At 41.3% G+C, this 13,416-nt stretch overlaps 1 protein-coding gene across 2 annotated transcripts in view; it reads right to left on the bottom strand.

The window, feature by feature from the left end:
* FNIP2 (folliculin interacting protein 2) overlaps window positions 1-11,274 on the bottom strand; it is a 121,288-nt gene extending 110,014 nt beyond the window's left edge. The window contains exon 1 of one of the 2 annotated variants that reach the window (XM_045831002.1): window positions 10,886-11,274. In XM_045831002.1, coding sequence (XP_045686958.1) covers window positions 10,886-10,992 — 107 coding nt within the window. In that variant the 5' untranslated portion in view covers window positions 10,993-11,274. The remainder of the gene's footprint in view (window positions 1-10,885) is intronic. The other variant, XM_045831005.1, reaches the window with a different exon arrangement.
* Window positions 11,275-13,416: the final 2,142 nt, after the last annotated feature.

The following is a 13,416-nucleotide window of genomic DNA, read 5'->3' as shown; positions in this document are numbered from 1 at the left end:
CACCTATTGTGTGTACACAGTGGGAAGCTCCTTATAAATAATACTTGGGTTTCATATTTCCTTAAAAACTCCATAGAATCTTATGTCTTAGGAACTTCAAATATATTAACCTACAGGTCACATATTAGGAAAGAGCTCATCGACTTGGGTTTAATTCCTTCCCAGCATCACTAGTTAACCGCTCAATAATCTCCAGCAAGTCTCAACTTTTCATCTGTGAATTATTATAAATTTGTAGTCCATAAGTTAGCTAATAACGACCCTCAAAGGACACGTGTGAGACATGAGTGAGAGGAGTAAATAAAAGCAGCTCAGCATGGCACCCAGCACAGAACAGATGGTTTTATCTTCTACAGATATTATAGGCATCTCCTTTGACATTCTTGAGAAGTAGCTATTTATAGGCATCTTAATCAAGAGAAGCCATTTACACAGATATTCTGTAACATGTCTGTTAATTAACAAGGTTTACAATATTTCATGAAAAGACATCTTTAAAACCATAAATGGCTATCTTCATTATAAAACAATTTTTCTCCTAATTTTATTTTTTCCCACACAATTTTATAATAAAAGAATTTTTAAAGGACATTTACCCACAGTTCATTACTGTATCACATTAACTATTGTATTTTTGTTTTCCTTTATAGTCCTTGGTTACGTGTTTACATTATTTTGCTAATATATTCATCTTGTACATGCTAATTGCTTTTGGTTTCTTTCACTTAACATATCAAGCATTTGATTATATTAACATTATATTAAATACTGATGTGTTAATTATACTATATTGATAACTACATATACTTAATGTAATACTTAAGTATATTAAAATTTAATTATATAGTTAATATTGTGTTAAATATGTAATTTGATTATATTAATTCAATACTCATAATCATTTAATAATCATACAATATCCAGTAAAGCTAACATCACAATTGGCCACTTTCCTTTGGTTAGACAACTATCATGATTCTTTTTAGATTTTTATCATTACATTGATAATGTCTAAAGAACATCTCTATGCACAAAAGGTTTTTTTGCTTTTTTTAACTTGTTCATGCAGAGGAATTTTTCTTTTAAATCACTGGGGTAAAATAAAGTACCAACATTTTTGTGTCTACGTAGAACAGCCACACTGAATTGCAAAAGAGTTTTTGCAAGAACTACCAAGAGCACACTGGGTCTGAGTTTCACCACCCCCCCACCAGCATTGTTTCCTTAGGGTCCTTTAGGTCACCTCCACTAAACAGCCGCTCCGCTGCTGGCAGAAGGAAAAACAGGCCCGTCTCCAGAGAGCACCTGGGCAGAAACTCCATCCTGGGCCCTTATCCTGGAAATACACTTGAGCTTATCCATAAGTATCTTCTGATCAGGAAGTTCACCATCTCTAACAAAAAAGCCTAAAAACAATCTAAATATCCACCAACGGGGCCTGGTTAAAATTAGTGCACTTGGCTGTGCATAGGAGGGCTTCATAAACCCATGGGGAGGGGTTCTTAAAGACAGACATGTAAGCCCCAACCCAGACCAATTAAACCAGGACCTCTGAGAGAGTAGTGTGGGCATTTAAAATCTCTCCAGGTGACTTTAATGTCCAGAGAGACTTGAGAACCATGAGGCTGAAGAATTATACATGCATTTATTCATCGGAATACTGGGCAACTATTAGAGAAATGCTAAAGTGTGTACAGCAACCAACATTTTGTGTGAATGAAAGAGAATTTTTCCTTGTATTTGCACAGAATATTTCTGGAAGGATATAAAAGAAACGAATATAATAATGGTAGCCTTTGGGAGAGAGATTAGGAGTATGAAATGAGACATATTTCAATGTATATCATTTTATATTGTTTGATTTCTTATCAGGTACATGTAAAAATAATGTTGAACAAAATAAAATAATCATTTAATTTGTAAACAATTTTTCAGGAACACATGGCACTCAGCCACATACAGTAGTATCCCACAGGTTCCTAGGGTCACATGGTGCTCTGCACACTCGGAAACAACCAAGCGTCTTCTGCAAGGACCAAGGGTCCTTCTTCTCCTTTTGGACAGAGACAGTAGTTCCTGCTGCCTCCTTCTGCCCTAGCAACTAACTTATTCAATGTACCATTCTAAAGCAAATAGTCATTGCCTGATATGCTCAGGGAAAATGTTTACTCAAAGTTCCTCCCTCACACAGGGTAGAACATCATGAATGGCACGTTACAGTCTGGGCTGTACTCTTCTCAAAGAACATGTCGGATTTACAAACCCACTTTAAATTGTTTCTGCAAATGAAAAAATTACACATAGAAAGCAGAGATGATTCTGTCCTTGTCTAAAGCACCCCTTCATGTAACATGCAGACAGTCTCTGCAGTTCACAATAGCAACACTGTTTTTGTAATTAGGTGTGCTGTATTTCAAATTTGAAAGAACCAACTGGCTAATTGCATTCTGAAATGTATTTCCATTTTACCAAGCCACACAAAAATTCAAATAAATCTGAAAAGTATAAAACAGAGTTTTATATTAATCACACAGCTAATAATTTAGAGGTTTGCAGATTATTTATTTACTTTTTTCAGTAGCTGTGGGACTTTTAAACTGGATCACTTTCATTGTTTTTGTTTTTGAGGTGGCGGGCAGGTCCCTTATCCTCTGAATTTGATACCAGAAAAACAATTCATTGGTATTAATGGAAAGACTTTTGATAGATTCCTGTAAAAACTGTCACAAAGCATGCCAGAAACATCAAGAAAGGCAGTTCCCTAACTAAAAAACATTAATTTTTCAAGAGATCAGACTCTGAAATACCAGAGAATCTCTAAGGGTCATCAGCTTGCAAAACTCATATTCATTCATTCGGCAGGTATTTTATTAAATACAACTTCCTGCCAGGCACTGCATTAAGCACTACAGACACAAAGGCAGGGCTGGGATTTAGAAGAACTCCCATGAGGTACTCTAACCATAACATGTGATTTTCTTGTTTCTTTCAATATCTTTCAAATGTATGCTTTAAAGAGGCAATATTTTTAAAATATTGTTACTATGTCTCAATCATATTTTACAAAAGATCTTAAGTAAATGAGGATGGTTAATTAAGAGCTAAATGACAGCAAAAAGACTGAATTTTTCCCATCACCTCTAAGTTTTCAACTGTCAGGTAGAAAAAAAGAAAATATCCAAGTGCCTCAGTACACCTGGGAGAGAGAGTTGGCGGTCTGAAGTATTTATAAGGTGTTAAAGGCAGAAGTGATCAGACTATTGATTCTGTTGCTTCTTCCTAACACATCTTAAATCAACACCTGTTTCATCTCTTGAGGAATGTGCCAGTTAACATCCAACTTGTGCTCAAGTTGTGAGGAAACAGAGTTGCCATGGCAACTAAATGAATAGTTTAGTTAATAGAATGTATGCAATGAAATGCAAAAATCCACTCAACTCTGTTTAATTGATATATGTGCACTTGTAAGCAAATTCTAGTTTTCTGTTTGTAAAACTGTCAAAGTAAATGTCAATGTGTTCTGTGGAAATATATTGTGAATAAAATATGAAAACAGAGGCACACACATCTTTCGGTCAGAGCAGGCCCCAAATAAATAAAAGTAAACAATAACTGTTTGACCATTAAATCTTGGTGATGCTGCACTGAGGATTACAGGGTCTTCAATATACCTAAATCAAGGAAAAGCAGACACTTCAAAAGTAAGTTTATTTTTTAGGTAGTGTTAAATTGCCAAGTAAATTCATGTACATGTTTAATTTCTGCTAATATCTATACACACAATATAAGGTATGGTACATTCAAATAAGTGTACTATGAATTTCGTAGAGAAATATTTCTATCATAAACACACAGAGTTAAGGCTGTTGACATATGTGCTTAATTAAATTATTAACTTCCAACATGCAACTGTCTTTGCTGGGAACTAGACCGAGGGCCCCATCAGATATGTAGGTTCTCATTCCATCTCCCTCGGCTTTTGGGGAATGAATTTCTGCTGCCCCAACGGCCACTCTCACTTAGACATTCTCCATGATTCGGTAGTCACTTTCGAGTAGACATCCATGGGTAATCAAACACCAATGATCATTTACTGAAAGATGTGGACTATCAAATATAGAAATGTGCTTATTTATGATTAAAAAGTCTTAGGTGTGGTCATAAAATCATCTTCATAAAGCAGTACCTGTTATCTCTTTATAACACTATGCTGGCCACATATCCTAGAGCACAATCTACAAATTAAGCAAGATTCAGAGACAAGTAACTAGAAAAATATTCTAAATATATATAGAAATCAAAGGCATGCTGTTAAAGACAGTGGACTCTGACAGGGATCCAGACTCATGCCAACAGTAAAATCTCATGTAAGAGAAAGAGCACTGTGCTATACAACACTTATCCACAGCATTATGGTATTAATGGCTGCATTTACTGCACTTAATATGTTGTATTATTTTGGCACAAACAGAAAGAGCAATTAAAAAAAATATGTAGATGATGTGTGAGAAGGCACATTGTCCGTTTCAGAAGTCCATTATAAAGGCAGCTGGACAGACTCTGGCTGAACACAAGTGGGATGCCAGCCCCCTCCTTCCATCCCCATCCCACCCTCCCATTCAGGCGCTGCTCACAAAAGTGCCTGTGTGGCCCTGAGGAGTGAGTCATGGATGTTCCATTTACAGACCGGGTGGAGCTGAGGGAAATCACTATTTCATGCCCACTTAACTGGAAAAGTCCATCCTGTTTTCCTCTTTTACATAATAATCATTTTTCACAAACCTGAGATAAAGACCGCTTGCGAAGTAGAAACTCACCATTTCAGCACTCCTCTACGCAAAGGGAAAGACTGACTTGTACAGTCAAGGACATGATCTCACAATGCAGGCTTAACAATTCACACTAGGCAAGGGACTTGTACAATCAGGATAAAACATTTGTTCCTTTTCGCCCACACCAAGAAAAACAGTGGCTGGAGAAGCAAGCACAGGACCAGCTCCCAGATCCGATGCGCCCACCAGGAGCTCATGCTGGCAGCCAAAGCACTTCATGAGTAGCAAGGACAATCTTTTACAACTTCCTTTGCCAGGGAAACACAATAGCAAAGTGGTTTCCTTAAACTGGCCTCACAAACAAACCACGAGAAACACAACGTAAGGCCACAACCAAAACCAATACTCTCTTTAGATCTACACTTGCATTAAAAGACCACCTGATCAGAGCATCTCTCAAGACCACCTACTAAGGCAAATAACAATGTGTAACGTGATCAATTTAAAACTTAAAGTTACAATGCATGTTTTAGCTTTAAATACATCTGAGCCAAGCCAGGCCCCTTAACTTACCTGAATATTCCCAAAATGTAAAAAGTTGTGCCACTTTTTTATAAACATGTTTCAAATAAATATTAATTAGGTCTCTCTTGACCACCAACCTGAGACGGGTGTAGGGGAACTGGGCTCCAAGGCTCAGGGGCGGCAGGGACCCTGCCTGACTGGTAAAGATTTTGCACGTGGGCACTGCCTACAATTAACAGCATTACCAATTAAACTGGCCTCCTGAGGTTGCGAAGTAGAAACCTCTGCTTAAAACTTAGGTTTTAAGCAGATTAAAATTCACAGCATATTAGTTTTAATAACAGGAACTACCAGTTATTTTAACAAAGAGGAAAACCTCTACTACGAGTTTTTATTCAAATGTTTTCTCACACGTTTTCATCACTCCCTTTTTCATAGTGTAAAATACCCCAAAGACCTACTTAACATTCAAAACAATTTAAGTCACAAAAGTAACATAAATTTATTAGAGAAAAATCCAAAATACTAGGAAAAAAACACACAAAAGAGTAAAATAAAATTTTCACCTGCCCCTTGACAACTACTGTTAATATCGGGGTGTAAAGTGTTTCTAACCCTCGTCCACATGTGCAAAATCAAATTACACTACTATTTTTAAATACTATCCATATAAGTTTACATTTTGTTTTTACTGTTTCTATCGAGAACACATTTCCATGTGTGCATATATACACACATATACATGTATATGTGCACATATGTGTGTGTACATGTGAATATATATAAATAATGATTTGGCTGCTGCAGAGTATCATCCATTGTGTGGCTCTATCATTTTGTTTAACAAACTTCCTCATTTGGCTAAATAAAATGTTATTCTTGATAAAAAACTTGCAAATAATTCTGAAAAATGAATACACGGGAGTCTAAAAATATTTCTGAAAACCCAGTCACCTCCATCGAGGTCTTAAGTTACTGCCTATGAGTGTCTTTAACACTCCACTGAAAACTTCCGGCCTCTGTTTTATCACTGGCAACATCAAGGCAAAATAAATACATACATACATACATACAAAACACGCCACCTAGGTTCTATCTCAAGTCTCCCATTTATAGAAGAAAAGAGATACATATATATAATGCAACTGTATATAATCTGTTGTCCTTTAGATTGAATCATTCTGAAAAATGATTTTAGTAAAGGATCAATATGGATAATACTGAACTCCATGACTTTAAAAAAGGCTCTTGGTAATACTTACGTCATTTTGTACTGCCTTTTACTCTTTTCGAAAGATTTCCAAACTCATTCTATTACCTCCTCACCACAACTCTATGACATACCACTGCTGCTGTCACTTTACAAATGAGGACCAGAGAAATGAAGAGACTTGGGTCTCACATGGTGCGTGAAGTAGGATTAAATCAATGGTCTCAATTTGTCTCCCAGGTGCTTTTAAACAGCACCCCCTGCATTAGATGGAACAGTTAGTGCCTTCTTTCCTTCTGCCAAAAATCTCTAATAACCCCCCATCGTGTATGGCATGTTTTAGGACAAGGAGATACAATGTAATGAGTGTGCCAATAAATCAGGAACTGCAGCCAAGGAAACACCCAGGAAGACATTCAGAAAGTAGTAAGAAGAAATCAAAACAATTTATGTGTTTTGTCATAGGCATTAGAAATAGGAGTACAGTGGAAATGAACTGGCAATGGAAGGGCAGGAGAGGAAGAGCTTCTGTGCAACATCCCTCTGTGGGAGGGAAGAGTAAGTCACAGCTCCGCCCTCGGTCATACCAAGTATGAGTGCAGTGAGTTCTTAACGCTGCACATAATGTGAAGATTCACTCTTTATCAGTGTTTGAATTATCTTCTGGTTATAGTTTCCAATGTGTTATTTGCTGTTTACTCATCTTGGTGTATACCGTGTCATCTTTTAGACTGCAAACTCCAACAGGCAGGACCGAGGGTGTCTTACCTTGAATTGTACAGGTAGTGCACAAAAAACCACAAGCATGTGAGCATCAGATGCTATCTGATAATGGTGATAAGTGGATTAAATTATATTTATACTAACCTGGTAACAGATTACTTAAAGTCCTTCTAACAGAATGTGGATTAGCACTAACTAGGCCATTCAGGATGGGAGGGGAGAAGTGGAGTCTACACTTTCTAGCATTTACACAGCCAGCTACCAAGCAGCTGAAATGCTTTTTATTTACTCCTCATACCCAGGTGACATATATGCTCACTCACTCCATCTAACTTGTCCAGAATAAAATATATGATAACCCATAATCTTTTCCACCCCTCCCCCCGTGGCATATGCATTTTAGGTGGAAACTAGTCCACCAATTCACCAGGGACATTTTTTAAAAATTTAAGATAAAACTTCAAATTTGAACCAGGCATACAGGTCACCGAGCATATCTTGGCTTTTAAAAATTCCTACTTAAATCGAAAGTGACCAATAACCCAATTCTACTTCTGACTTGAGCCACTAGGCAAATAATCTCTTTTTGTTCTCATTTATCCTTCTGGAACAAAGGGTTATTCAAATATATATTTATGTGTCACTTAATTAAAAGTGAAAGCATGCTGAAGACCAGCAAATAGAAAATTCTCTCAAATATCAAGACCACAGTGCAATTTTATAACTTTAAATAGAGCTTACAATTCACAAGCTCCATCATCATATAGTGTTCCTAACTACTCCCAAACATGTAAATTCAATCCCTTTTTATTTCTTTTGTTTGCCTAGTAGTATCTTTCCTCAAAGCTGTGAAAAGAGCTTCTTGTCAAGATCCTGAAAGAAATACACTTAAGGAGGAAATCTTGACTTTGATGATTCTCTTTTTAAATGGAATGCTAGAAAACATGAAGATATGAAAATGATGTGTGATTATAAGCTGCTTATATTGGACAACAAATTTCCTCTCTAATCATCCACAGTATGTGAGAAATGGAGGAATTAGAGAACAGTAAGAAACCCAGGGAAGTGACTGGAAGTGCATGAGAGTGAGCAGAGTGACATCCAGGGCAAAACCTGATGAAGGACAGAACTTCAGAGTTGGGGAGAAAAGTTTAAAATAGCTACTCCCAGTCCATTACAGAAACAAAAATATATAAAAGGCTCTCACAAACTCTAAAACAAATATATATATATCCTATTTTTACTTAGGTTTTTCATAAAAATATATACCAATATATGCCACGAAACTGCCCAGGACATCTGCCTGAATCTTCAGAGGAACTTTCATTCTCATGATCTGCAAGTTACATACCGTATTTAAATGCACTGAAAAATACACATTCAAATTCACATTAAGAATAGTGGATTTTTAACCTAAGGATCTTATCTTAATTTCTCAAAATCTATTTGACTAGAAAGTGGGCTCCCAAGAGCAGCTAATGTGCTCTATGAGGCATCCCCTTCTCCAAAAAGCACATGCCAGCTCCTACCTGGTTAAACCTGGATAAAACGAAGCACAATGTCATTATTTTGTAGGGCAAAAAAGGGAAATTTTCCTGGAGGCTTTTCCCCAGAGCACTGCACAGCATCTAAGAGTTAAGTCAGGTAAAGAGGGCAGGAGGAAGACTCGCTTGGGTGCTCTGTGTGATCTGTCCTCATCTCGCTGGGTCTTGACTGACGTCTGCTGCTTCACATGACCCCTAGCAGGGACAGTGCTGCAGGACTGTCATCAAGTGAGATGTTCAACTGAGATCTCCAACTCTCCCAAAGACGTTTACCTCAAAAACTTGTAGAAAAGCCTAATCAGGTCAATTTAAAAAAAAAAAGTCCTTGACACAATTTTGTGTTCTTCATCAGACACCAATGGAAAGTCAGAAACACTACACTGATAATGTTCCCACCAAGTGGGAATCAATTTCCCTAATATGGCCAGGCCCTAAATAAAGCCACATTTTTTTTTTTTGTTCAAAATACACTCACACTTGTGGATGGAGGAAATGATGGTGGGCAACTGGGCAGAGAGCACAGGAAACAATGACAATGTCACTCAATTCTCTCCACTAGCACTGAAATGGCTTCAAATGCCCCTGACAAATGGCTGCCAAAGTAAAGACACCTGTAACACACATGCCCTTTTCTCTGCAGGCTTTGTTCCCTTGATGGAGTCTGGGTTGCTAAAAGGGAAGAGAAGAAATTACACACCCTGGGTCTCAAGTAATTCTACCATTCTGAGAAGGAACACAGCATCACTACTACTCAAAGCAGTGGAAGAAATAGAATTCCCTACTCAAATTATAAGGATTCAGTTAGCCTAAAAGAAATTTGAGAATTTCACTAAGGCAGTTTCCAGTCCTTACAATTTACCTTCCAAGCAACACCACATACCCACACCCACCCCACAAATGCAAAATGTTCATATAAATGCAGCAAGGGGCAGTGTGTTTTAAATGAATGGAATTCAAGAAAAGCAAAATCTAGAGTATAAAACCATACAAAATTTACTCAAACACCTGAAACTTTTAAAAGGTTTATTACACTGGGACTACACTTATTTAATGAACTGCTTCTGCAAGACATTTTGGCCAAAAAGCACCTAGCAGAGTGTTGCAAGGTGGAAGTAGATGCGCAATAAAAAAATTGCTGGGGCAGGGGGAGGACTGTTGAAGGTAAGTAAATAAACTTCCCAACTTAAGTGCATCTTTTAAAAGTTAGCCCTTGAAAGCATAAGAGCAAAGACATTTTAAAGACTGGATTCTGTGGTCACACTGCTTGGGTCAAAATGCAGGCTCTCCCACATACAGCTGTGCATCTTGGGCAAACTGTTGTAAATTCTCTGTGACTTTAAGTTTCCTCATCTGCAAAGGGAATTGTAATAGTACCGACCTCACAGCGCTGTCAGAGAAATAAACAAGAAATCAACATAACTCATTTCAGAGGTTCAAGGCTCCATGGAAGCTCGCTATCACTATGCAAAGGTGTGTGCTCAAAGGTCGTATATACCAACTAGATGAAACAGGTTTGTTAAACTGAAATCTCGGCCATTTCATAAAAGCATTTTACTCCCCCTGTCCCCACATCATGCGGCATCAACCTTCCCAATGATGTTGAAATTACATACTTTCATTCATCTGTCTGCGAGCTTGCCATGTGCGGTGAGAGAGAAGGAAGGTGCCTTTCTCGTGACTGTTGCTCCTTCGCAACTTCGAAACACTGTCACGCACACAATGGGTTGGCGCTGCCCTCAAAATGACAGCTCACAGCTTTGCAGCGTCCGCAGAGGCTCCCAGACGGCTCTGCTGGGAAGGGGTTCACCCCAATTCCCAGCCAGTCCCCCACCTCCACGGCCAAGCCAGAGCGCGCCCGGGAACCCCAAGGAACAACTCTGGAAGTAGGAAGGGACCCCGGAGAGTGGGGAAAGGGAGAGCGAGCGAGAGTGAGGGAGGAACCCTCCCGGGCACAGAGGTCTCCAGACCACCCTCAGAGGACGAGCCCGAAACCCCGCGCCGGCGACGGGCAGCGACGTCCCCGGCGGCCCACTCCCCTTCTCCTCCCGCCCCCGGCGGGCACCGCCGCCAACTCCAGTCCCGCGCCAGCCTCGCCCCCGGAGCCCCCTCACCTAAAGGCGGGTCCTTCCTTGGGAGCCCTGCCCTGGGAGGACGCCGACGCGGAGCTGCCGCCGCTGCCCTTTTTGCTGAAGAGCTTCTGGAGCAGGGTCGGGGCCATGATGCTGCCACCGCCGCTGCGGCTCCGGCGGGCCGGCGGCTGGCACTCAGGGGGCCGGCGGCTCAACGCGCGGCCGGGGGCGGCGGCCGCGGCGGCGAGGCCATCGCGGCGGTGGCGGCGGCGCGGCCGCCCAGCCTTGCGGGAGCGCGGGGCCGCTGCAGCTTAGGAACTCTGCTCGGGGCCGGGGCCGCCGGCAGCCGGTCCCAGGAAGGAGCTGGCGCGCCGCCGCCGCCTCGCACGCTGACAGTTATCTCCTGCGGGAGGAGCCCGCAGCCCCTCCGCGGCGGCAGCGGCGCGGGAGGAGCGCGGCCACCCCGGCAGCGGCCATTGGCCTGGCGGTTGCCCGCCCCGGGCTCACGTAACCCCGGCGGGAGGCGCGGCCCGGATCGGGCGGCCCCGCGCTCGTGGCACGCGGGAGGTGGGGGCGGAGGCGCACGCGGCGCTTAAAGGGGCCCGAAGGACTGGGGCGGGCGCCTTGCAGCCGGGGTGGGCCGCTTGGGGGCGCAGCGCCGCGGGCTGCGGGGGTTCCCGAAGCGCATTCCTTATTCCGGAACAGCCAGAGAGCCGCTGGGCGGATCTTTGTTCTTTTAAGACAAAGCCCGTGAACTTGAGTCCTCGCTTTGTGCAGGTGCAAGGACTCGTTTATAGAAAGCGTCTGTGGGGTCGTGGGGATGGGGCGGAGGGTGGTATCTTAATGCACGACGTTGCCGTTAACTAGACTGATTTGAATCTCACAACATCCACGGTGTTGACCTCTTTCTACCATACCCAGATTAGATTTGTCCGGGGTTATTTGTTTGTTTTCTTAACTTTTTATTTGAATCATTTGCTCGGTTTGGCATCTTGAGCCACCATACATAGTTATATAAAAAGTTGCACGTGAAAATCAACACATGGAATTAGCTACATAGATTTAAAAACTTAAGGGAAGCTATTTTATAACAAGGGAATGCTTTCCCAATACAGATTTAACAATCTAGGCACATAATAATCATATATCATTGGCAGATATGGCTTGGTTTGGGCAAAAGAGGAGTTGTATTTGAGTTCACTCTAATTCTCAGTCCCACCCAGTCTCTGTGAGAACAGTAGCCTCTGGCGAAGAACTCTCCAAAAGCCCGTGGTGGTGCAACACCTTGGCAGACTCAAAGCAGCTTCTCAGTCTGTGCCTTAGTTCCCCAGCTTTTCTGATGATGGAAATGAAGTTGGTAAGATTCAGACCCTGCTTCTCCTGGTTCTTTCTTCAGCAGCGCTGAACAGTTTCTCACCTGGGTTCTTAGACTTGTTCAGAGGAGGGCGCCTGGACACTAAAAGAAGCTGTAATCAAAAATACCTCTTCCTGGCTTATTTTAATTTGCATTATTAATTTCTACTGAGTGGGTTTCTGGCTTTGGTAGGAAACTTCTGTGAATGATGATGTGCTGAAATTTCACAAAGGGAAAGATTATAGTAACTGAAAGTCAATTTTGCCCTTCAGATTTTTACTGTTAAAATGGTGCGTTATGACTCAACATTGTAGATAACCACAACTCAGCATTTTAGATAACCATGACTCAGCATTTTAAAAAGAGGTTTGTTTGTTTATTTATTTATTTTTAGAGAGCAGGGAAGGGAGGGAGAGAGGGAGAGAAACATCAATGTGTGGTTGCCTCTTGTGTGCCCCCTACTGGGCACCCAGCCTGCAACCCAGACATGTGCCCTAGACTGGGAATCGAACCCATGACCCTTTGGTTTGTAGGCCAGCACTCAATCCACTGAGCCACATCAGCCAGGGCATGGCTCAGCACTTTCAGATAGCCATTACTCAGCAATTTTATGGCACCATGACTCATCATTTTTCAGCCTATTCTGAGTCCTGGTGACAGCGCTCTCCAATTAGTGTATGTTCTGTCAGTTACTTTATGAGTTTCGCTCCTACAATTAACCTGCCGTGGCCACTGTACTCTACCTAATATGTTACTTCCTTCTTCCTAGTTTTGTTCAGATGTCCATCCCTCCCCCAGACCCATGTGCCTTCAGGGTAAACTGACATTATCCCAACCTCTAGTTAGAATGATCTATGCATAATCCCATTCCTTTCCCAACATATTCATTCAGGAATGAGCATGTGAGGCAACTCTAGCCAAGGAGGCAAGAGGGAAAGGAGGTGGAGTCAAAGGGATGATTCTGGGAGAAGTTTTCTCACTCTAACAGAGAAACGTGGGGTTGTTTTTCTTCCTCTGGATGATTACAGGTAATGCTACAACTATCTTGCTACTAGCCTGAGAATTAAACCAGGACTGCAGGTAGTAGACAGGTGGAAGCAAGCTGTGTCCTTGATAACACGACTGAGTCACAATCCCTCTGCCCTAAGATGACCTTTCCCCACTTGATGAGATATTTCTATTATCTGAAGCCAAAAGCAGTCTGTAGGAGAGGGCCCAG

This window comes from Phyllostomus hastatus, unplaced genomic scaffold (genome assembly GCF_019186645.2).
Source record: "Phyllostomus hastatus isolate PE091 unplaced genomic scaffold, TTU_PhHast_1.1 phas_contig_159, whole genome shotgun sequence".
Taxonomy (NCBI): domain Eukaryota; kingdom Metazoa; phylum Chordata; class Mammalia; order Chiroptera; family Phyllostomidae; genus Phyllostomus; species Phyllostomus hastatus.
Note: the sequence above shows the minus strand (reverse complement) of the source record. Positions and strands in the feature narration are given on the sequence as shown.